Genomic DNA, 26,320 nt, shown 5'->3' on the forward strand with positions numbered 1-26,320 from the left:
AATTTATATTGCTCTATTTCAAGTTCCCTACTTTTTCTTCTGTAATTTCTTTCTGGCTGTTAAATTAACCCAGTTAATTTTTTTATTTTTAAAATTATAATTTTCAATCTTCAGAATTTCTATTTGGTTTTAAAAATCTTTTTTTTTCTTTTTTTGCTGAGATTTTCTGTTTGTCTCTTGAGATTTTCATTCATTGAAAACATGTTTTACTTCATTGAAATTGTTTTAATGGTCACTTTAAAATCCTTATCTGTCAGTTTCAACTTCTGATTCATCTCAGGGTCAAACTCTAGAGTATGCAATCCATTTTCTTGAATTTCATATGTCAGATAATTTGGGATAGTATACTGGACTTTATGAGTGTTAAGTGGAGAGTGTGGATTCTATTATTTTTCTCTGATAAGTGTTATTTCCTTTGTATTCGTAGGTAATTTTTCTGGCTAGATTTTAACTGCAAACTCTCTCCCTTTGGAGACAACTCTGATCTCAGTTCAGATTTTTTGTCTTTAACTGAGCTGCTGTGATTCTGTTTTGAGTGGTTCAGGAGCTCTCAGAGATGTGGATTGACAGAGTTTGGGGATCCACTCTCTGATCCTTCCTTGGGATTTCTTAACCTCTTCGGAATTCAAACTATTCTGGCTTCACTTTTCTGCTTCCCCAGATAAGAATAACCAATAAGTTTTATATACACACACCTGCTGCTGCTGCTGCTGCTGCTGCTGCTGCTGCTGCTGCTGCTGCTGCTGCTGCTGAGCCTAACTTCTGGACTGCACTTAGCCCCAAGTTAAATGCCAGAGAGGGGAATGTTCTTGTGGAGTTCCTCATCTTTAAGCAAGCTTGCCCTTCCTACCAGTCTGCTGTTCACTCTCCAGTATATTCAGCTTTTTGTATTGTGTTCAACTTGTTTTCTGCTGGGGATGGTCCAGTAGGGTCTTAGCCTATCATGGTTGAAAGTTGAATTTCTGTCCTGCCTGGAACTTCGGATTTTGAGTCATCCTTGTCTTGGTAAATGCGATAGCCTCCTCACCAGTCCCTGTTTATGTCCTTGCTCCCTACAGTCCATCCTCAACACATCAGAGTGATCCTATGAAAACATAACAGGAGCCTCCAACAGTTTCCCATTTCGCTCACAGTAAATAAAAAATGCTTAAAATGTGCTACTCTGCCTGCCGGAAACTCCTCATCCTTGGCTTCCAGATCACATGCTTGTGCCAGTTTGTATCCTAGCTTTCTGAACACTCATTCAGCAACTCGTGTTTCCTCTAATACTGAAACATGGGTCCAGCCTGTAACTACGGTTCTACTTCAAAGATTTTTGTCAAGGCACTGAGTAAGGCTTTTCCGGTTCTCAGGAATCAGAAACCAGGACCCCACTGTTAAAGGCAAAGAGAACGTATACATCCCCCAACTTTCTCAAAGAACTATAGGCAGCACTGACTTAAAGAGGATTAAGAGCTTCCAGGCGCGGGCTACTCTTGAATATTTTTCAGGCTAGAACTTGCTCGGATTTGAATAAACGCAGAGCAAAACTAGAGACTAAACTAGAGAGCGTTCGCGCAGGTTCTTACTACCTTGGTCAGAAGGGGGGGCTGACGCAACTTTCCTCCCAGATTCAGAGCCTTCTCGTGCAACCACGGCGAGTCTCGAGGAAGCGGAACCCACAGGCGCGCGCGCAGCTGTTTCTGGCCGGGCACGGGTCGCGGTGCACCACGGGAGTGCCAAACCGGCTGCATGGAGGAGCGCGGCGATTCCGAGCCGACCCCCGGCTGCAGCGGCCTGGGTCCGGGCGGTGTTCACGGCTTTGGCGACGGCGGCGGAGCTCCCTCGTGGGCCCCCGAGGACGCCTGGATGGGCTCCCACCCTAAGGTCAGGAGGCGTGAGAGGAGCAGGACGCCGTCCGGGCCCCTAGCCCAGGCAGAACTCCCGGGCTGCCCTCTTACTTTCTCCCTCAGCGCGAGAGCTGAGGATGCGCCCCACCCTCACCGAGGTGGACCGGTGTGCACAGCTGCCAACCTCAGGCAGCATCGGTTTTGTTTGTTTAAATTAGTTGAACTATTCGTTCCGACACCTTCCCCAACCCGCCACCGAAGCCATTCTGGAACCTAGGACCAGACATTAACTCCACCCCTCTCGAGCCGGAGATTCCTAAGAAGCGTTCCATTAGTTTTGCTCTCTAGGTAAATCCCCTTTCCGGGATGAATTCATTTAATCCTCACAGTAACCATGCAAGACAGTTTGTGGCCGATGGATAAGCTCTAGGGGTCCATAATGGTAAAGATTTAGGCACAGTCATATTTACATTTAGCTTTGGGTCCAGAGTACACCTTTATTTTGCAAAGGTGCAGATTCCTAATATTTCAGATTTCTTTGAAAGTTTGAATAGGTTCTTACCCAAAGCAGAGCTACTCACATTTTACTTGTATTTTTCTACAGTAGCAGGAAGGGAGATAAAGATAGTCCCCTGCGTGCTTCTGCTTGAGACATTACTGCCTTGTCCCAGTAAGGTTCCAAGCAGTAAATAGACAAGTGAATGGAGATGTGAGTTTTGTAAAAATCTCAAAAACTGGTCTGGTCTGATACTTTATTAGAATTGTACTCTTCTCCTAGAGAGCAATAATTCATAGATAATAGTCTAAAAACGGAAAAATTTGAAGGTATATGTTTGAAAAGAGTTAACCTTTTTCAGCTTCTCTTGCTTAATTTTATGTTCCTATGCCGTCCCCTTCATTCTTCCAAAAGGTGAGAAAAAGAAACAATAGTATGGAAATACTTAGTGCCATGAAAGAGAAACAATAGCATGGAGAGACAGCATAACGGTTAGGAGCATGAACTCAAAATCAGACTCAGTTTAAATCTTGATTCTGTCACTTATCAACCTTGTGATTTGGGACAAGTTGTTTGATCCCATTATGCCTCAGTTTCCTCACCTGAAAAATGGGGATATTAATAGTCCATACTTACAGGGTTGCTACAGGATTAAATTAGTTAATATTTGTAAGCCATTCAACATATAGAAAGCACTATAAAGCACTTAATAAGTTAAACACCAGTAACAAATTTTTAAAACCTTATCTAGATTTGGTGTTGTTACTCAGTTTACATACTTGTAGAGTTTTTTCATTTTGAAGTTAATGGCTGTGTACATACACCATGACCATCAAATCTCTCCTTTTGATTTATCTTCTTGAAGGACCAAAATGATTTTTAAAAGAAAAGGAAAAGAAATAATAAAGTAATAGGGGGTGTTTGTTTTTCCAATTTCACCTTTTTGTTCATTCAAAAATTACATAGGTTCATCCAGTAAAATGGTATCAGATTTATTATCCTCAAACACACTTTTATTATTCTCTTGCTTAGAAATCCTCAGTGTTTCCTCAATGACAAAAATCACGTTTAGCTTAAGACCTTGCAGCCTGGCTCAAAATTATGTTTTGAGTGTCACTTTCCAACATGTTTGAAGTAGACAACTAATAACCCATATCCTCCTGTACCTGTGCAGTTACAGTGAAGCTGATGGGAGAATGTGACTTAGGACCTGTCCCCATGCAGGTCTGCTAGTACTTCACCTCAGCATTAGCCCCACATATCCACCTAGTCACCAGCATAGCTGGGCAGCTTCAGAATTCTGCAGGTGTAGGCCCCTGAAACACGTTTCCCTTATGCTGATCAGTTGTCTGAAAGAAGCAGCTTTCTCTAGTTTCTTGTCAATCCCCTTTTAAAAATCTAATGATTAAATAATTCCGTACTCTTAAAGTGCGAAAGAATGGGTAGAGAAGCTAGGACTGATACTGTGGCAGACTCTCTCCACAGATAAATAAGAGGCTAGGGAAATACACAGTACCTACTAATAGGTCCCAACGTAAATCTTATTAAAAAGGTTTCTATTGCTGGGAGATAGGTTTCTTTACAGTCCCTTGAATACGTGTGACTTAATCCCACCTTTGTGTGATTACCTGCACTATTACTCAACTTCTCCATTTACTCAAATGATAATGTTCTGTGCTCAACTTGTATCCTATCCTGCCTCTGCTGTAAAGCTTTCACCAGTCCCTCTGAGTAGAGCTCTTCTGACCTGTCGTGTCATGTTTCTTATTCCATTTACGTGGTTTTTAATCACGGTCATATATTGTTATTTGCCTAACAATGTTAAGTACGCATGTATTTAACAATCGCAAGTTCTTTAGAGACAGAGATAATATTTTATATTGCCTTTTAACTTCCACTATACCCAGAAGAATTTTATGGATTATATATACTTAATGACTGACTACTTGTTGATTGAAAGAAAATATTAAACAATTCTTCCTTCTCGATTTGACAATTATATTTTAATTTTCAGTATTTAGAAATGATGGAATTAGATATAGGAGATGCCACCCAAGTTTATATAGCATTCTTGGTTTACCTGGACCTCATGGAAAGTAAGTTGTTTGTTTATACTGTTTTGTTATTGGGACTGTGGTAGAGGTTTGGGGGATTGGATTGGGATATATATAGCATTCTTCACATTATAATAAGCAATCTTATATGCATTTGCTGTTAATTTTGTAATTTCTTCATTTATTTACATTGGGAATTACTGAGTAATAGAAACTACTAGAAAAGCAAAGAGAGGAGGTAGTGTTATGAGTGATATTTGCTCAGCTGAGTTTTAGGCAGAAGTTTGGAGTTTTTATCTTTTGATTTTAATAAACATTATTGTCCATTCAATGATGCTCTTTCAGGCAAAAGCTGGCATGAAGTAAACTGTGTAGGATTACCAGAACTTCAGCTCATCTGCCTTGTTGGTACTGAGATAGAAGGGGAAGGGTTACAGACTGTGGTGCCTACCCCCATCACTGCTTCCCTCAGCCATAACAGGTGAGCAGGTGATTTTGGTTTAAGTTCCTTTCCCAAGTAAAGAAGTAGGAAACATTAAAGGTAGCGATACAGTATTTTTAAAGAAGTTTGGGATACAGCAACCATAGCTTTACTCTTGGCTATTTGAGGAATAAGTTAAATATGACTGTTGTATTCAGCCGTTCTTGCATTACTATAAATATCTGAGATTTTTTTTTTTTTTTATTTCTTTAAAAAAAGGTTTATGGGACTCATAGTTCTGCGGACTTTACAGTAAGCATGCTGCTGGCATCTATGTGGCTTCTAGGGAGGCCTCAGAAAGCTTATAATCATGGCAGGGGATGAACCAAGAACAGGCACGTATATGGCAAAAGCAGGAGTGAGAGAGAATGTGTTGAGGGGGAGGTTCCACACACTTTTAAATGGCCAGATCTCACAAGAACTCATTGTCCTGAAGACAGCTCCTAGCCATGAGGGATTTACGCCCATAACCCAAATACCTCCCACCAGGCCCCACCTTCAACATTGGGGATGGCAGTTCAACATGGGATTTGGGCAGGAACAAATATACAAAGTATATCAAGGATTGAACAAGTATTTATTTAGCACTTACTCTGTGGTCAGTACTTTTTCAGAGACGGTATGTATGGTAGAAATATTAGCCTTATGGAAGTATTTATATTCTTGATAAGGAAGCAAGACCATTACATTTGAAATAATAGATATTATAAGATATACCATGTAATAGAAGTCATACTTGATATAGGAGTTGGTAAAGAGCATGATTAACATTAATTGAAATCAAAGAAAGTTTCATGTAGTTTATGGGACCTTTTTTTAAAAAGCTTAGGTACACAGCATTATATTAAACATGTCTTTGTTTCATGACGTATTCTCATTATTAGTTCATGCTTGGTTTTTATTTATTTACTTAGTTATTTTTAATAATGTTGTAAGTATCTCTGTACCCATCACCCGAAGCAAAACTAGGTTCTTGACTATAACTAACATCTAATCTTGTAAGTCCCTTAACATGTTCTCACTGACCTGAGGTAACTGTCATTCTGAATTCCATGTTTATTGGGAATTTTTAAATTTTAGATATTTTTAACTTCAATTTAAAAATCTTGTCTTTTATGACTGAACTTATACACTTAATATTATATTGCTAAAATTCATCCATTGTTGTGCCTTTTTTGGGCTGCCATATAATATTACATTGTGTGATTATACCACCATTTTCACATCCACTCCCTTGATGATGGAGTGTTGCTAATGTTTGACTTTAGGAGGTAATTTCAAACATTTTCAAATTGGTTGCCTCAATTTACTTTTCACCTGCAATGTAATCAAGACCCTTTGGAGCTGTATTGTCTCTACGTTGAGTATTGTCAGACTTTTAAATTTTGCCAACAGAATGGATTATTCTCATTGTGGTCTTAATTTGCCTTTCTCTCATCAATCATAATACTGAATATTTCTTAATATATGTATTATTTATAAGAAACATCTGTTCATTTCTTTTGCCTATTGGGTTGCCTTTAGTTTTCTCATTGACTTCTATGAATCTTTATATATTCTTGACATTAATAGTTTTTGATTGTGTTTTCCAGTTTTTAAATCTTTCACTGTCTTTAAGGTGTCTTTTAATTAATAATAGTTCTTAATTTGAATATAATTATATTTATCCATCTTTTATAATCAACATCTTTGTGTCTAGTTTAAGAAATATTTTCTATCTAAAGGTCTAAAAAATATTCACCTATATTTTCACTAAGAGTTCCATTGTTGTTGTTTTTAATGGTGTGAGAGGAGGTTAGGGATACCATTGTCATATGGATAACCACTTTTTCTACTTCCATTTACTGAATAGTCCTTCCTTTGCTCATTATCTGACATATCACTTCTGCTGTTTTCCAAAGTTCTAAACATGCATTAATTTGTCTCTGGGTTCACTGTTATATTCCATTAGTCAGTTTATCTGTCCTTTTGCCAATACCACATCTTCTTAATTGCTTGCTCCATAAGAAGTCCTTGTATCTGGTTAGCAAGCCTCCCTATGCGTTTCTTCTTTAGAAGCTGTGGCAGGCAGCTTCTAAGATGGCTTCTCATGATTCTGGTATTCGCTCCCTTGTGTAACTCTCTTCCCTTGAGTGTGGCCCAGACTCAGTGACTTCCTTCTAATGAATAAAATTTGGCAAAAATGATGGGATGTCACTTCTAAGATTAGGTTACAAAAGACTGGCTTCTGTCTTGGGCACTCTCTTGCACTTGCTATAAAGGAAGCCACCTGCCATGTGAGCTGTCCTGTAGAAAGTCCGAAAATAGAAAAAAGATGGCAGTTATTGATGGATCAAGATTCTTGAGAGATGAGGAAGGATGGATTCAAGAGGATAGTGGAAGAGAGAAATATTGAGCATGTTGAGGGGAGCCTTAACCTCCAAAAGTGGGGTATGGAAGAAATATCAAAACATAGCTGTAGTTGGGTGGCATATAAGATGATTATTAAATTCCAGCAGGAATAGTGTTGATGAATACTTACTTTTTTTCTAGTTGACTGTGACTGAATGCATAGCATTCTGGTAGAAAGAGCCCTAAACTAAAATCTTAAGACCTGTGTTCTACTCTTGGGACTGACACTTAACATTTTGTTTGATGGTTAGCAACACACCTAATTTCTCTGGGTTTCCATTTCCTTGTCTTTTTGTTGTTGTTGAGGGATTTAGATTACCAGTATATGTAAGATCCCTTCCAAATTAAAGCTACTGTAATGTAACTGATTATTTTCATTGTGCATTTTTCATAAAGCTATATTAAACTAACTTGCATATTTCTATGAAGTATTTTTTGTATTTATGATTCATAATGATAATTGTTTTTTAATATACCAGACTATTGATATGCTTCTTTGAGGAGCTCCTTACTGTGAGTTTTTGTGTGTGTGTGTTTGAGAGAGTTGTTAGAGTTGACATCAAATTTAATCACTAGTATCTTCTGGTTTTTACTAGCATGATTTCCAAGCCATCCTACATCCAAGAGTCTTAATTCATTCCTCATAGATTATTCTTTCTGTCTTTTAATTACTGTAACAAATATTGTCCTAGCTAGTATTAATGTTATATTATTTGTTTGGACAAAGAGATACTATTTGAAATTAACCTGCATTTATTCCTAAAAAATAAAATTAATGAAATGAAAGCAATAGCCTATTTTAATCAAAATCATTTCATAAGTCTAGAAGTACAAATTTGTTTCTATTGTTAATTTCTAGTATTTTCCAAGTGGTAATTAATGCTTTTCTAGCTTGAATGGCTAAAGCTTGTTTTCTTCTTTGAGCAGAATTAGTTGGAATGATAATTTGGTAAGGCATTTTGATGCTCTTACATTTCACTGAGAGAGCTTAAATCTTTTTGTCTTGTTTTTATATAAATATTCTTAACTATATTATGCAGTAGAACACTAATATAGAAAATAGCACAAATGAGGCCTGATGCATACTAGATTTATTATGCCTTTTAGGGCATACCATTTTCTCAACTCAATCTATTCAAATAACTTTTGTGTATGTATATGTGTGTATGTGTGACTTCATTACTCAGTCTTTAACAGGTACAATTTTTTAGATAGTAGGCATTCTTTTGTCTATTTTTACTTTTAGTGTACTTTATGTTATAAAATATTATATATCTAATAGTAATGCTGCAATTCCAGCCTTTCATAGTTAATGTGGGAATTTTTCTGTGTTAGTAACACAGAGAAGAAAATGATTGACTTTGAATCTTTGATATCCTTGTATTGCAAAGAAATTCACTGGAACATGTTCTAAAAGTATTTGGTGAGAAGATGTAAGGGTAACTCGCCATGAAAGAAAAAATACTTTTTATTTAAGATGAAAACAGTTTTTACTTATTCAGTGATAAAGCATCTATATAAATTAGTGATTCTGTTTTCACTTTTAAATATTATTGTCAGATAATATTGCTTGGGCTTTTTGGTCTTAACAAGTGTTTATTGAGTGACTCTCATGTGTCAGGCAATGATCTAGATGCTGGGATACCATGATGAACAAGTACTTTCATGACATCCTCAAGAAAGTAGTATTCTAGCACTGAAGATTAGCTTAGAACATACATTGTTTCTGGCTATTTTTGGATGGAATCTAAAAACACAGAATTGCCCTTTGTTCAGATATCTAATTCAGTGTGTGATTTGGGACTGCCTTCACTTATTTTGTAGCTAGATAATTGAATAACAAGGATAATGGAGTACTGATAAACACTTTAACAGGAACATATACAAAGTAACATCAAAACCCAGAGGAAGGACAGGAAAAGTCTCTTTAGCCAGTAAAAGACCATGGTTTAGTCGGGCAACTGCAGGTAATTAAGCATAACTGCCTGCCTAACATGGTGTCTCGTCAGAGTAGGTATCTAGTAATATTCCTTAAGACAGCAAATGAATAAATTAATGAGTGAAATTTCAGAGAAAAGATGGAAAGGATGGAAAATTAGATGTGAAACCTTATTTAGATTATGAAGACCATCATTGTTTTTACTTTTTTGCTATTGCTAATGGTATTCTAATGAATAGCCTTGTGAGTACCTCCTTGTACTCATATATGAGAGTTTCCCTAAGGAAGATGCCTAGAGGTAGAATAGCTGGGACTTTTTTTTTGGAGACAGAGTCTGGCTCTGTCACCCAGGCAGTAGTGCACTGGCATGGTCTTGGCACACTGCAACCTCTGCCTCCCAGGTTCAAGCAATTCCCCTGCTTCAGCCTCCTAAGTAGCTGGGATTACAGGCATGCACCACCACACCCAGCTAATTTTTTGTATTGTAGTAGAAACGGGGTTTTACCATGTTGGCCAGCCTGGTCTTGAACTCTTGACCTCAAGTGGTCTGACTGCCTTGGTCTCCCAAAATGCTGGGATTACAGGTGTGAGCCAATCCACCTGGCATGTCACTTCATCTTCACTGGTTATTGCTAAATTGTTTCCAAAAGGATTATTACCAGTTTACATTCACACTTACAATGTGTAAGTTTTCACATACTGGGAGAAGATTTATAGCATGTGCATAACTGACAGAGATTAATTTAGAATATATAAATAGCTTCTGGGACTTCAAAACAATTCCCGATGGGAAACCTGGGCAAAGAATATGAACAGGCAACTCACAGAAGAGGAACTCAGATGCTCAAATCTGTTTGTAAATCAAGGAATTATAAATATGTGTGTTTGTCTGGTTTGTCTTAACTTTGAAGAAAATTTTCAGATAGTTTGTTTTTATTGTTTGACAAAAACAAGATACTGTTTAATAGGGAACTTTTGAACAGAGCTACAGCTAGCACTTAGAGTATCTTTGAACAATTTAGAAAAAGGAGCTCTCTCTTGACGTACAAAGAAAAAATGTCTCTTCAGTAAGGTTCAAGGCTTGGCAAACAGTGAAGGGCAGATTTTAGATCCACTTGTGCCAGGTACCCTTGCACAGAGCACAATCTACATATCTGTACATGATGCCCTGCACCTGAAGCATGTCTCTGGAGCCTTAGGTTTCCACAAAGAACATTGTGAAAATTACTACTAAATGCATGATGTCATTGAAGGGCTTTAAGCAAGGAAGTGAGACTATTATTGTTTATTCTATGTGGTTTTAAGAGTACTTTGCATTTGCAGAGAATGTTATAGAGTTTCAAAGTATTTTAAAATATTCAAAATACTTTAACAAGTAGACTTTCATTAAGTCAGCACCAAAGTCCCTAGTGGTATATAGGGTATTTGTTTTCTCCTAACTTTACATACGAAAAGCTGAGGTTAAAAGTATATTTTTACTTGTACCCCCACTTTTTCCAAAAGATAATAAAAGATCAATTGAGCTGTACCAAGATCTCAATTAGTCTCATAGCTATTGGAATTTCTTTTGCTTTATTGGTTTTTAAAAATATTTTATTGTAAATGAAACCAGATACAGAAAACCACACAATACCAATATATAGATTAATGAGTTATCATAAGGCAAACATCTAGAACTCTTACAATTATAACCAAGTTAAGAAATAGAACTTTTCCAGGCATCCCACTAACTTTTCAACGTGCCCCATCCCAATCATAATCTTTCTTCCCCAAAAAAGTAGCCATTATTTTTTCTTTCATAATAATAATGGGCTTTGGCCCATGTATTGTTCCCAGGACCTCTTAGCTCTAACTTTGTCTTTTGACTCTCAGTCAAGAAAGAATGTTGGAATGTCAGCCATGAGACTGATAATATATTATCAGGAATATTAGTTTTATATTTAAAAATACCCTGCCAACTTTAGTACTCTATTGTTAGAAATAAATTACTTGCCACATACTGTACAATCAACCTTAGCACACCAGTTGTAAATCAACATTTTAGACTATGTTGCTTAGCTGCTTGAATATAGTGCTTTAAAAAATACTTTGTATTCCTCTAAAAACCTTAAATAACATTTTTATTAGTAGGAGAGTTGGGTAGCATACATAGCTGTAGAGTGAGGAGTTGGTAGTTTGCTGGAGCTACAGTTTCTTCTTATTTACAAAGAGCCTATAGCACATAAGGCCTGATAACTGTCTCTTTTGTTGAAGGAAACAGTTTTTATAATCTGTTGTTTGTAAAACTGAACCAAACTCTGTCAATTACATAGTTAACAACTTAGTTATAAAATATTTCCCTAGTGATGACAAACAATCTCACTGTTTCAGTGCCAATTGACTGTTAAGTGGCAGAGTGGCATATATATTTATATAGTTTATTCTATTATTTACTTTATGGTGTATATGTATTTTCTGCCTCCTTAAAAGGCAATCATTCTAGGCACTGTTTAATGTTATATCTGTGTGCTTTTCTAAGAAGGCCTGAACAGTTTTTAATATCTGCTTCCCACTTACTTTCCCAGGCTTTAGACCTGGTGATTTTGTTTACATACTTTGTGACAAGAGTGTAGACAGATCCCATTACAGGGTAAATGTGTATTTGAATGACTGTGAGTGAATGCATTACTTTGAGCACAAGTGCAGGTTGTGATTAGCGTTTTCTGTAAAGCTGTTACATATAATATGTGATCACAGCTAAAACACTTTGTCACATTTTTCAAGTTTCAGAAGGTCTTGTGTATACTAGTCCTTATGAAAATATTGATTTAATGTTATTTCCTTATCTGTGATGGGAGAATAAAATTGGTAAAGTGCCCATTTCTGATTATTTTTTCTGATTATTTGGTAGGAAAATTATGCTGATGGAGTATGAAGTGATTAATTGCTAGTATTTCTTGTTTGATCTAAAAATACTTCCTAAAGCTAGCGTAAATAATTTTTAGTTTGCATTATAATGCTATATAAAGTTGTGTATCCATACAACTTAAGCGTGGTATCCATATGGAGAGTATTCTAGATTGTTTCTTTGCTAAAGTGAATTTAAGGAATCCGTGTAGCACCTTCAGTAAATGACTATAGAGGTACGGTTTCCTCAGACACAGCAATGGTATAAAATCATATTCATAGATACACAGAGATCAAAGAGATCTGATGAATTTAAAGATTAGGCAACAAGAGGAGTACTAATTAAAACTAGTGACCTATTTTTTCTTTCTGAGATGGAATCTTGCTCTGATGTTTTTCAGTGCTAAGATTGCAAATGAAGTCAAATTTATGTTCAGATAGTTTGATTAACTTCACTTTGGACCACCTTGGGTCTATTGGTGTTTGTTGAGTGCCTTAAATGGTAGAAGTATACCATACCAAAGTTAGGATAATAGTATTACAATTTTCTGTAATAGTAGCAGTACTATAGATTGTTGCAAATGGGAAAATATCTTAAGGAACATATATAGGGACTTAAATCATAAGGGAAAAAATGGTTTCCTAGTGTTTTAACTACTGGTAGAGGTTTCTTTTTTCCCTCATAGACCCTATGTCATCTCCCAATTCCAATGTAAATTTTATTTCTTCAGTAAGATACAAGAGGTGGGAAAACCTCAAGAGGTGGGAAAACCTAAGTTGACATATTTTAAGCTCATCTGTGGTTATAATAAGTTTTTTAAAAAAGCTGAGCAAAGTGAAATGTCTTATATATACAATTATAAAATCAGTTAAGATACTGCTTTCTAAAACTATTAATCTTCCTTTTTTTTAAACAAAGGATTGTAGTTCCTTCCTTAGTAATACATTAATCATTCATCCTTTCAAATCTGACTAAATTATAAATGGTTCTCTCCTCTCAGTGTCAGAGAAGAATAGTGGGTAGGAGAATGGAGCCTCTCCAATGACCATTTTAGCCCCCTAGGAGCACAAAATGGTCCCTTAACTAAAAATGTTATAAATGCATGTAATTATACTTTTTATTTAAATATATTGAATATAAATATAATTACATACTATCTAGAGGCAAAATTTGGTTTTAGGATAGAATAAAAAGGTAAATTGCAAATTATTCCAGTGTTTTCTAAATTGCTTATTTATTTATTGCCTGCCTAGGCTCAAGGGGTACAAAATATCATAGACTTTGCCTACAAGGTGCTCAAGTCTAGAGCTGTGATGGACAGACATTTACATCCAGTGTGATAAACATAATAACATATATGTACGGGGTCCTGAGGAAGACCATAGAGGGAAGAGACTGGTGGGATAAAGAGAAAGTCTGGGAAAACTGACTGCAGGGCATGTTTGAAATATGCATAGGCACTTAATATGGATCAGGGATGGGAATGGACGTCCTGGTCAAAGTAATAACATGAACAAGGTATTGAGGGCTGAGAGAACCTGAAATTTACCAGTAGTTCATTATGACTGGGTATGTAGTAATGGCAGAGAGAGTACTTGCCTGCAGTTGGTGAGAAAGCCCTGGATTGGTGTCAGGTGGGTGGGGAAGGAGTGAGTATGTGTGATACAAGAGAGATGAGAATGGAGGAAAAAGGAGGGGAGGGGAGGAGAGACAGACATAGAAAAAATATGAAACAAACAAACAAACAAAAAAGCTCTCCTCCTGGGAAGTAACAGCTCAGGAGAAGCAACCTCTTAAGGATTAAGGAAGTCAAAGGTAAGAGAAAGTTAGATCAAGAGTTTTGTCACTGCGAAGTCTTTAGGAAATCCTGAAACAAAGGTGGGAGAATTACTTGAGTCAGAATATTAGGAATTGTAATGCTTGTTTCTATTTTCTGTAATGGATACAAATTAAGTGTGCAAATCTGTAAGGATATAGGAGATGTTTAGCTATTAATGCAAGAACCTAATTTGAGGATTTGAGGAGGTTAAGTAACCCTTTTGTTACTTGCCATGTTTTGGCCTCATTTGCTGAACCCTTTCAGGTTTCTGGCGTCTAAATGTTAAATGACCTACAGCTCAGTCATCTGAGCTTTTCTCTTCATTATACTCACTCCCTAAGCAGCCTCCTCTGGTTCCAAGGTTTTAAATATCATTGATATACCGATGACTCCCCAATTTTTATCTCCAACTCATCCTCTAACATGAACTTCAAACTCATATGTGAGTCTACTAAAAATATAAAAAATTAGCTGTGTGTGGTGGCATGTGCCTATAGTCCCCGCTACTTGGGAGGCTGAGTAGGACATGACAGTCACTTGAACCTGGGAGGTGGAGGTTGCAGTGGGCCAAGATCGCACCACTGCACTCCAGCCTGATGACAGAGCAAGACTCTCTTTCTCTCAAAAAAAAAAAAAAAAGAATATCTGCAAAATCCATCCATTTGCAGAATTTTTCACCATTTTCCATACTTTATACTGTAACCATGATGTGCATCTGAGAACAGAGAACAATCACACGTCTCACGTCTCAAGAAGCAATCTGCCAATGCTGTGAATAGCCTCTTTACTTTTTAGTTGAATTATTTTTCATTTATATTTTCTCTGTCCTTTCATTACTCTTTTCTCTAGTGCTTTGGGAAAAGGACTTATATTAATTTTAGAGTAAAGGGTTACTAGAACTGAATTATCTCTTTAGAACATTTCTGAAGATAGTCTTAGTTATGAGATTTAATCCTTACATGCTCCATACTTTCCGGAAGGACCATCCATTATTATTTCCCTGTAATTGAAAAATATTTCCAGCTGGGCTCAGTGGCTCACACCTGTAATCCCAGCATCTTGGGAGGCCCAGGTGGGTGGATCACAAAGTCAGGAGTTCAATACCAGCCTGGCCAACATGGTGAAACCCCATCTCTACTAAAAATACAAAAATAACCCAGGTATGGTGATGCATACCTGTAATCTCAGCTACTCTGGAGGCTGAGGCAGAATTGCTTGAATCCGGGAAGTGGAGGTTGCAGTGAGCCAAGATTGCACTACTGCATTCCAGCCTGGGTGTCAGAGCAAGACTGTCTCAAAAAAAAAAAAAAAAAAAAGAAAGAAAGAAAAAAATGTTTCCACTTTCTGAGAGTGTAATCCTTACTACAAATTCATTTAATGACTGCTATTTTGAGTCCTAAAGTCTTATAACTGCAAAATGACTTCTGTCATTTGGCTTCTTGGCATATTAGGATGTGTGTCCTCACCTTACCTCTTGGAAATCTGCTGCTGGTGAAACCCCCACTTCTGGCAGCTGCGTTTAACTGATTATAGCATTTTTTTTCTCTTACCCTTAAAAAAAAGCTTGCAGTTTATTACATAATGACTTCCCACTGGAGTGGATACCTTGATTGTTCAGTAAACCCCCTTAGAATTTTAGCTGCCTTGATTTTTTACTAGGAAGGCATTGGCATAAATTTCAAGGAGATGGTCTGTTATCTCTGAAATTTTTCTTTGGGACTGAGCCTGTGGATGAATAAGTCTTCTGTTGCATTATGTTTAAGCTTATTTTGCATTATGTTTCAGAGTTGCATTATGGTATGCCATTCCATTATATCATAATGAGGCAGATCAAGAGATTACTGCCTTTTACTGAAAAGGTTATAGCATATATTATTTGGCCACAGTAGGAGGAGAGACTTTCTATGGGTTAAAATTAATACTGCTTTTGACTCATGATACGTTCTATTTCAATAGCATTTGAAGTTAAAAGTAATGTAGTCTTCAATTTCTTGTCCTTTTTGTAAATCTCCAGAGATTACTTAGTCTCTGTTTGAGAATAATTACAGAAAAATCAGTGCCAGGCTTTATGGAAAACACTTAAATAGCTTGGACTAAGGGGATTAGCCAGATAGTGTTAACTGTGTATTTGCTTCAGGCTTGTTTTCAAGTCAGCTATATGAAGGTCTGGGATCACTTTCTTCAGTACACAGAGCTCCTCTATGAACAGTTATGAGAAAGAAAAACCTGCTGTGAGCATCAGATGTTGTTACTGCTAATAAATAGCTATTATTATTGATATCTATTTTTCATTAGGTTGAATTTTTCCCTTTAGATATAACTGAGTTGAAAACTTGAAACTATTATTATTAATACATAGGTTATATTTTTCATATGTTGATTTCTATCCAATATGAACTATGAAGAATTTTATTGTTTATAGTTGCAGATTTATGTGAGGAAATATACAATATTCACAATATCTTCACAATATTTTTCCAAAGAACTGAGCTATTAAAATTTCTACATATAAGGAAACATTGTGTAATTTCTAAAGATTTCAAACCATAAGCTTGTTAGAAATTAAGTGAGATTCTAGTATTCTGGTGATCCTTAACTGTTCTTGGCGTCTTTACAATTGTATGTGGGTTTTGAAGAACTTCAGAATCTTTTGTTACTGTTATTAATAGATTGATAAAGTATAACCTGTTGATTAAAAGGAGAAGTAAACATTTTTAGGAGTTTATGCAGTATCCTTATAACAGAAACAAACAAGAAAGGTCTTTTGCTTGTTTGTTGGGAAAAAGATGATGACTTTTCTTTAAACATACTTGAAAAGTAGAAGAGATCCTGAACAAGAAACTGTGAAAGGCTTCTGGAGTATACTTTGAGTAACAGAGGCAGATAAACTATTTTATTTTGTTACTACGAGAAGATTCATTGGTAATTCATAACACCACCTTTCCCCCGCCAAGTGCTATAAACAAGACCTCAGAAATGGGAACTTACATTTCGTTTTTGACAGTGATTTCTCTCAACTCTGAAAACAACACTCCCTTTACAACTCTGAGTTAGTTTTCAAATGTTAGTGCTTCCTGCATGGGTGTTTGGGGTAAGTTTGAAAATGTTTTGCTGTTTAAATCAAAGAACTCTGGAAACAAATATAAATTGAGAATGGAAAAAGAGCAGTGAATAAGATGGAAATTTCTATTCTAAATTTCAATATATGGGCTAGAATTCCCATATAGCTTATCTTAGGGAACACCCCCCCGCACACACACATACAAACACACCTTCTGATTTAAATAACATTATATCTTGAGAAATGGAAAATGTGTTAAAGTTGTGTTAATAAATTTCCTTCTTGTTTGTGTCCCATTCTTATCACAGTCTACCAGTTAGGGATGTTTAGAGAAATTCATCTTGTAGCATTGCAGTGGCTTTATGTGCATTATATACTGAGTTTTATGTATATTGAATACTGGGAAGTAATTGTAGTACATACTGACAACAACAGATGTAGATAAGTTAAAATTTTAGTTGATCCATTGTGTCTTCTTTTCCATCTTTGTAGAAAAAAATTAATTCAAGATGGACAGCCTATAAAAATTGGTCTTTTTCTATGATTATTAATTTAGATATTGGTGTGCCAGTTTTGAAGAAGAAAAATATTTAGTTACACTAAAAGAATTGCATTGATGAAGCAATTGTGGTATGCTGTCTTTTATCATAGTGTGACTTCCCATCAGTGCTGAGTAATGAAGTTTCTGATTAATATCTATAGTTGCTTTATCAGACTGTCTTTCTCTAAAGTAAATCATTCTTATGAATAAGCATCTAGCTAATTGTAATGCAGTTCAGCATAGTTGGAAATAATTTTTTAAGAACTAAGTCAATTTCTGGGATTCAGACTGTTTCAGAAAATAAACATTTTCTGTGATTCCACTAATGACACAGTGTTCCTTAGTATGTTTGGGTTAGTATTCAGTTTTAGCAATAATCATGGAGGCAGGGGCATCTATAAATATTATATCTCAATTTGCAAGGTGGTATATAAACTACATAATATGGCTACTTGACAGTTTACAAGGTCTTTTCATATGTGCTATTTAATTGATTCATCTAATAATCTTATGTGTAGACATAAAGGTGTATTAGCTTCATTTGAAGTATCCTTTAAAAGACTTTCTCCACTGATTGCCTTTGTACCTTTGTCAAAAATCAACTGACCAGGCTTATAGCACATTAAGAAGTAATTTATATGACAGTATTAACAAAAAGGATAGGGGAAATAATGAAGCTATATTGGAGTAAAAGATGACACCAGAGAGTTATACGAGGAAATGAAGAATACCAGAAATATTAAATATGTGAATATAAAAGACTCTAATATATTTTTCCTTTCTCCCCTTAACTTTATAAAAAGAAAATTATATAAAGTAATAATTATAACACTATGTTACAGGGTTTTAGATATATAAAAATATGTGACAATAATAGCATAAATGAAGAGGAAAGAAATAAAGCTATATTGGATCAGTTTATTTTTTTAGAATCAAGTTAGTATTAATCTGAGATAAGTTGTGATAAACTAAGATGCAGTAGTAATCTCTAGAGTTACCACTAAGAAACTCAAGAAACTATAGTAAAATTAATTAAAATGGTGTACTAGAAAATATGTATTAATGTGGTTTTGATTTGCATTTCTCTAATGATCTGTGATGAGCATTTTTTCATATGTTTGTTGACTATATAAATGTCTTCTTTTGAAAAGTGTCTGTTCATATCCTTAGCCCACTTTTTGATGTTTTTTTTTTTTCTTGTAAATTTGTTTAAGTTCTTTGTGGATTCTGGATATTATTACCCTTTGTCAGGTGGGTAAATTGAAAAAATTTTTTCCCATTCTGTTGGTGAGGAAGGATGCAGCAAACCACCATGGCATGTGTATACCTATGTAACAATCCTGTGCAATCTGCACATGTACCTGAAAACTTAAAGTATAATTTTACAAAAAGAAGAAAATACGTACTTAATACAAAAGAAGGTGATAAAGGAGGGTGAAAGGAAGAAAAAAGACATGTGATATGTAGAAAACAAATCGCTAAATGGCAGGCTTGAATTCAACCATACCAATATTAATTTTAAATTTGAATAAACACACCAAAGGGCAGAGATTGTCAGATTGGATATAAAAACAAGATCCAACTATATACTGTCTATAAAAGATACACTTCAGATTCAGAGACACCAATTTTGGAAAATTATCAACTACTTCTATGTTCTCTTTCCTTTTCTTCTGTGATTCCAATTATGTGTGTGTTAAACTTATTTGATACTATACCAGAAGCCTCTGATATTGTTATTTTTTTAATTATTTTTTCTCTTTGTACTTCAGTTTGGTTTCTTGTGACCTATTTTCAAGTTTTCTAGTGCTTTCTTCTGTCACATCTCATTTACCATTTAGTCTATTCAACATACACACATATATATATATATGAATTATCTACTTTTTTAGAATTTTCATTTTTCTGTATAAAATTTTTAACTTGCTACTCATTTCATCTATTTTTTCCTCAATACTGTAACATTTATAATAATTATTTTAGAGTTTTTAGCTGTTAATTCCAACGTATGAATTTTTTTACAACCTTATTTTTCTGAAGGTCTTCTTGTATTGATCTGTTGCATTTTCGATACATTTTCCTGCTTGTTCAAATTGCTTAGAACTTTTCAGAGTATACTAGACATTGTTTTTAATAAGAGACTGATGTTGATACTACCTCCTGCCCCCAGGGACTTACTCTTTCCTGTATCTGGCAAGTAGGGGAAGGGGCTGATTTAGTTTATCTAATCAGGAAGGTCAGGATTGAGCTGCATCTTTAGTTCTCTTCTGGTTTCAGATGATTTGAAAACAGAATCAAGCCCCTCTTCTCACCAGGGCTTTATGATTAGCTCTTGCTTGCCGTTTTTCAGCATTTCTCCCAGTTTTTCATGCTGTTGCGTAAACATAGCTAAAGTCCCATGGGGAGAATTGGTGAACTGGAGAGATTGGTGTCCTTCAGAATTCGAGTCCACTGTGCCAGCTCCATGCTTGGCTGTTTCTCCTTCTATCACTGGTTCCTCTTTGTGAAGTTGCTTGCTTGTTACGGCTCACTCCTCCACTTGTGTCCATACTTAGTAGTTATCCTCAGGGTGGAAGTGGGTGTCTGTTGGTCTCTGCTCACCTTGGAAGGGCTCATTTCTCATTGGAATTTAGTTCATTTAAATTTCTCTGTGTTTATATCTCCTTCTTGGCTTTAAAGAAAAATGTGGTATCTCTAAGTTAATCAGTTGTGTTCTGCTTGTTTTGGTCGGAGTGGTGGTTTTTTGAGATCTCCATCCTAACTAGGAGTGGAACTTCTTCCTGCTTTGAATTTTGAATCAATAATTTAGGGGAAGAAAGGACACTCTCTGATGAATATATTTTACACTTCTTACCTTTTTCAGAGTAGGAGTTAGTAAACCTTTTTTTAAAGGGCTAGATAGTAAATATTTTAGGCTTTTTGGACCAAGGGACAAAATTGAAGCTATATGTAGGTATTTATATGACCATTAAAAATGTGCCATTTAAAAATGTCAAGACCACTTTTGCCTCATGAACTATAAAAAAATAGGTGACTGTAGTTTACCAAGTCTTACTATAGAAACAAGCGATAACAACAGATGAATGAAAAGCAGGCAAATATCAGATACTTTTAAAAAACTAGGTTCTAGGGTCTACTTTGGTCCCGAGTGCCATATCGTCTACCATTGTATCTACAATAATACTGGAAATGATGATCCTAAGCTGTCAAGACAAGTTGAATTTTTATTTAGTGTAACAGAGTTGTGTAATACATTTTAGAAAACAATTTACCAGAAACATATTTTAAAGTCTACATTTAAAGCCCTATGGAAATCTTTATTAAGAAAACCTTGTTCATTCTGCCCAAGTACTCTACTACATATTGGGCATTAATAAATTCTTTTAAAAATCTGCCCTCAAAGTAGTTACATTCCAGTGGAAATAGCCCCTTAGCTGTATAAATATAACATAGTGATTACAGTGAGACAAGTTTGCACAAGGTGCTCCATATAGAGTAAGATACGTAACTTTGCTTAGAGGATGGGGAAGGTAGTAAGACTTAAGAGAGAAATGATCCTTTGCTAACTCTTGGAAAAGAATTCAGATTTTTCCAGGTAGACAGATTTTGTTGACCCAGTAAACGTTGCTCAACAGTTATGCTGGAAACTGAGTGTTACCACGTTGTCGACTTAACTCTTTCAAAGGCATTTTAGAATTGGATTGAATATGAGGAAAGAAACTTGGAAACTCATTGTCTTCTTGAATCATTATATTCATGTATAAACATAAATGATAGGTATTAGGTTGGCAGGGTTTTGTTACTGATGTTTAAACAAACCAATTATCACTCTGTAATGTTAATATATTGTGCACTGTGATATCTTAACAAGAGCAGTTTAGTTTCAGCTTTTCTAGAAGTTTATTGCTGTTTTAAATCATGCTTAAAATCTCCAGTCTCTCCGACAGATTTTAAAAAGCATTATAATTATTGTAGTAAGAATATTTCAAAGCAGAGACTTTCCTTTTTAGATTCTTTATAGATTGAATAACAGGCTGGGGAAAGCATGATCATATGAATTTTTACTTAATGTTGAGAAGTAGAAGTTAAGGGGACAAGTTACATTTTGATAAGAAAACACAATATTAAGTTATTTATGTTTTCAGTTGTAGGATGTTAATATGCTAGTAAATCTTTTCAGCTTCTGGAGAATTGGTTGGCTTAATGAAAAAAACAACTGATCATTTTTTATTTGCCTTTTTTAAAAAGTGCCTTGGACATTTACATTTTACTGAATCGTTGAACACAGGCTTATTGAGTAGGTATTAAGGATTTTTAGTTAGTGATAAACAAAAGCCAATAGTGCTTTAAATATCTAGATACTAGATTCGGTAGACTGATTTCCACAGCAAACAAAACAAAAATCTTAACATTACCAAAAAAAATTTTTTAAAGAAAAGTTTTGTTTCTCTTTATATTTTTCTCTTAGCTTTTATTGTATCAGAATACCTACTAAGAACCCTAAAACTATCTCTTCTCAGATTTAATAATTCTGGTATTCAGAAAGACTTAACAGGAGTATTTAAAGAGAAACAACTGTGTGGAGAAAGATGATCCTTGCAGCTTATCTTAATTAGCACCACCCTCCCCTGGTCTCCCTACCCTCAAAAGTCCGAAATAACTTTACAACAATAGGGGAATGATTGAGTAAAATTGTGGGTTAAGGAAATATTATATAACCATTCAAAAGTAGTAATTATTAACTCTATGTAAAAACGTGGGGAAAACGTTTATTTTTGAACATTGCAAACTTTAATACCAAATTGTTCTGCTATAAGATACCAAGTTAGGAAATTGGGAAATTATGCCTAGGGTCCTTAGCCAATTTAGATGCACTAAACAATTTAGATGAGAACTATTCAGTTCTGTAGTTTCCCAAATACAGTTTTGATTCTCTCAGGTATGATGATCAGGAGAGACTGGTGAATGTTTTTGAGAAGGGCCGAAGGTCTCTAATTTGCAGGATTTACTCTGTGAGAAAACATTATCTTACATGTTTATATTTGAGACTTCAGACATTTCTTAGCATTATGGATATAATGTATTGCCAGTGTCTTCCCTAAGATTTTATAGTATTTGATCTTATCATTAATTGAGTGACTGCAACTCCTAAGTATATTGTGACTTTATTTTCAGGATAAGGGAGATCTTGAAGGCATCTCGAAAATTGCAAGGTGATCCAGATTTGCCGATGTCTTTTACTTTGGCCATAGTGGAGTCTGATTCTACAATAGTCTATTATAAACTTACGGATGGATTTATGCTGCCAGACCCTCAGGTCAGTTTTGAGGTAACTGTATGCAAGAAGTACAAAAAGAGGAAGATTATGACATGTTTTTAAATGTGACTCAAGTCATTCATAGAGCAGCCACTTCCTTTGCCATAGGGAAAATTCAAGGAAAAAGCTCTTGATTTTCATACCTCAGAAAATTGGTTATATTTTGTTCAAAGTAACATGTTCCTAGTTATTTGTGCCAAAAAAAAAATGATTTCCTTACTCTATGGAGAATTTCATAGTTTTCCACAGTATTTTATGAAGTCATCATCCATTTAATTATTTCGTGAGTGAGGTAGAATGTAAAGGCTAATGATAGTTGTAACTGAAAAGCACTTCTTTAGGAGATCTTAAATTGGTTGACATTTTGACAGGAATATTTTAATAAAATAAATGTGCTATATGTAATTTCTTGACATACTTTGTTGGCATAATTTGGATAATTACATTAAATATCTCTAATTTTGCTTTTGGATTACATTATCGGAGAAAAGTCCATCCTGATCCTGAGTGTTTTTTTTTGGCAGAATATTTCTCTTAGAAGATGACATCTATGTTTCCTGATGCTTGTTTTATTCATACAAGATTGGATTTGAGACCCATCAGACTGCTTCATCTTTTATCTCAGAAATAGTCAGGGTTGACTCAGATAGTGAGGGTTGATTTCCCCATTCCATAAGATTTTCATTCTGAAGAATAAAACTTCCCCAGGTAGATGACTTTGTCTTTATTAAAAAATATAGGATGGTGTCTTAAAACTCTCTTATCTAGAGACAGTTTCATTACAGTTGTATACAGGTTTATGTCCAGGTTATGTTCAGATGGGTGGAACCTGTGTGCTGCTTTTGTCATCCCACACTCATAGTTGCCTCTTCATTTTATTGCTGCCACTGCTAGCTCATTGTTGAGACTGCCATCTCTTTCTCTTACTCAACTCTCTCAGTGCGTTTTGGCCACTGCAGCTATCTTGGAATGGCATTTCATGTATACCTTGTCACCTATTTATGTCTGCCTTTTCTTCTCCAGTAGAAAGTAAAAGCTTTCTTTCAATTGGTCTTCCTGTTGCAATTACTGTTATTTCTCTTTTTTGGTTAACTTTAAATCAAAACTCAAAATATGTTCATCTAGAGTGTAAACATACATGCCTTGAGTAACAGGGACCAGAAACATGCTACCCACAAGAGTTGTGGGCCTTCCTTTTCATTCTTATTAACACCATCCTTATGATATCATAGCTTAAATATTATAAGAAAGATAGTGTGGCACAGTATCAGCCTTAAAAATGTCTTCATTAATTAGACCCAGTTATTCCACTTTTGTTAATATCTCTCAAATGGTACAAGGTATGAAAAATTATATACACAAAGATGTTCCAAGTGACATTACTTTTAGTAACCCAAATTGTAAACCACTTAAAAGTTTGGGGTGAAGATCGGCAAACTTCTATAAAGGGCCAGAAAGTAAATATTTTAGGTTTTTAAATCTACAGTTTCTGTCATAACTTGTCAACACTGCTGTATGAAGCACAAAAGCAGCCATAGACAACACATAAACAATACGGGCATGACTTTTTTCCAGTAAAACTTTATTTACAAATGTGGTGCCACAGTTTGCCATCCCTGGGTCTAGGAAATAGTCAATAAAGAGATATGTACAAATGGTGCATAATGTGCTTATTGAAAATTAGTAATGAATATTATTAAAAACTTGAGAAATGTTACATTAAGTAAAAATTGCAAGATGCAAAAGTGTATGAGTGGGTATTATCATGGCTGAAATAACATATCAAGCATATGATAAAAAAATGACAAATGACTAACTGGTTATAGTGGAATGGGAAGCAGTAAATGGATGACTTTGTCTTTTCTCAGTGTTTGTTTTTATTTGTATTACTTTTATAATAAAAATGTTTTACAATTAAAAAGTGTCTTGAAATCTATATTAGTTATCATTACAGGATAATATTACCACAAATGTAGCAACTTAAAACAACACACATTTATTATCTCATAGTTTTTGTGGGTAAGGGACCCAGGCACAGATTAGTTGGGTCTTCTATAAGCCTACAGTCAAGGTGTTGTTCAGGGCTGCCATCTCATCTGAGGCTTGACTGGGGAAGGGTCAGCTTTTTCACCACATGGTTATTAGTAGCCTTCAGTTCCTTTAGAGTGCTCAATGCTTACGTGCTCTTGGCAGGAGGCCACCCTGAGTTCTTTGCCACATGGGCCTTTTCAGTATAACTGGTTGCTTTCTCAAGCCAGCAAAGGAGAGTCTCAGCAAGATGGACCTTATAATCTTGTATAAGATAATCACATACATCCCATCACCTTTGCCATATTCTGTCCGTTGGAAGCAGGTCATAGGTCCTGCCTACACACTGGGGTTTCATGGCTGATTAGGAAACAACAATAACAAGAATGGGAAAATGATGAAAATTAGGAATATCACAAAATAGTATAAAGCATCATTCATCATCTGTAGTAATTCCTGACTCCTTCCTTGGATGGTATTTGAATTTCACTTTTATTCTTGGTGGAAGGGCTCCATAAATCCTTCAGGCTCTGTCTGCTTCTCCAGAAGACATGAAGATGTATCTATTCAGAACAATGTGTATTTTGGTGACTCTAGTGGAAAATTTGCAGGTCTAATAATCCTAAAACAGTTTATAATAAATTCTTAAAGTCTCTTGATTTCTTAAGTCTCTCATTTGATTCATTTTGAGGTTTTACATTATTTGCTAGAAAAATAGAATTTTCAGAAAGAAGAATAAGGCTAATGAATATCAGATTTGTGTGTCAGATCTGTTGACCAATGGGCTCCCATATAACTGCAAAACCAGACGTATCTTTTGGGATTGGCTGTGAAAGGCATTTCTCAACTCTTTAAAAACTGGGATTCAATCCCACATATGTCTTGGGATGTTTACTCTATTTCAGAATGTTCCCTGTGTACTTGACCAAAGTTGTTCTGTCCAAAGGCAGCCAGATAAATCGTAACATGAATAATGGTCCATAACTGTTTGGAAAGGGAGGCCACCCAGCTGTGTAGATCTCATTTTAATAAAAAAACTAGATAAAGTGATTTAAGTAATTTTGTAATCGAGTTTACATTTGTCTCCCTGTTAGACTGGACTACTTAAGGACAGAACAAGAAATCATGTATTTTTAAATATATCTCTGTATCCTGCCTCTTTTCACAGTAACTCACATATAGTAAACTGTCAGTTAATATTTGACAAATGAATGAATGCTGATTAAAGACATACCTGATTATATAGTGGCTTATCTTTTCCCTCAAGGCAACTAAAACAATTCATTTGGACACCAGAGGGCACTGCTGGATAACCACAGCATTTTCAGACTTTAGGAGTAGATTAAGTAGAGAAGTGGCTCTTGAAATTTTATTTTCAATCTGTGGGAAATCGCTTAAATAAAAATATAAATAAGTTTTACATACCCACACCCCCTTTTTCTTTCTGGCTCTTTTTCTTTCTGACTCTACAATTATA

The 26,320-nt window shown here is 35.3% G+C and overlaps 2 protein-coding genes across 3 annotated transcripts in view; one reads left to right on the forward strand and one right to left on the reverse strand.

Annotated features, from left to right (window-relative positions):
- The window catches only part of COLGALT2 (collagen beta(1-O)galactosyltransferase 2), a 110,628-nt gene extending 108,968 nt beyond the window's left edge, over positions 1–1,660 (reverse strand). For both annotated transcript variants that reach the window (XR_013529000.1, XM_008984851.5), the window contains exon 1: positions 1,572–1,660. The gene's annotated coding sequence lies outside the window, so the exon portion shown is untranslated. The remainder of the gene's footprint in view (positions 1–1,571) is intronic.
- A 39-nt stretch (positions 1,661–1,699) lies between these two features.
- On the forward strand, positions 1,700–24,736 carry TSEN15 (tRNA splicing endonuclease subunit 15). Its single transcript, XM_008984853.5, has 5 exons — positions 1,700–1,866; positions 4,340–4,421; positions 4,725–4,860; positions 22,674–22,815; positions 23,340–24,736. Exons 1-5 carry the CDS (start codon positions 1,732–1,734, stop codon positions 23,358–23,360), a joined length of 516 nt encoding a protein of 171 aa, XP_008983101.1. The 5' UTR covers positions 1,700–1,731; the 3' UTR covers positions 23,361–24,736.
- Positions 24,737–26,320: the final 1,584 nt, after the last annotated feature.

Source organism: Callithrix jacchus, chromosome 18, assembly GCF_049354715.1.
Source record: "Callithrix jacchus isolate 240 chromosome 18, calJac240_pri, whole genome shotgun sequence".
NCBI lineage: Eukaryota > Metazoa > Chordata > Mammalia > Primates > Cebidae > Callithrix > Callithrix jacchus.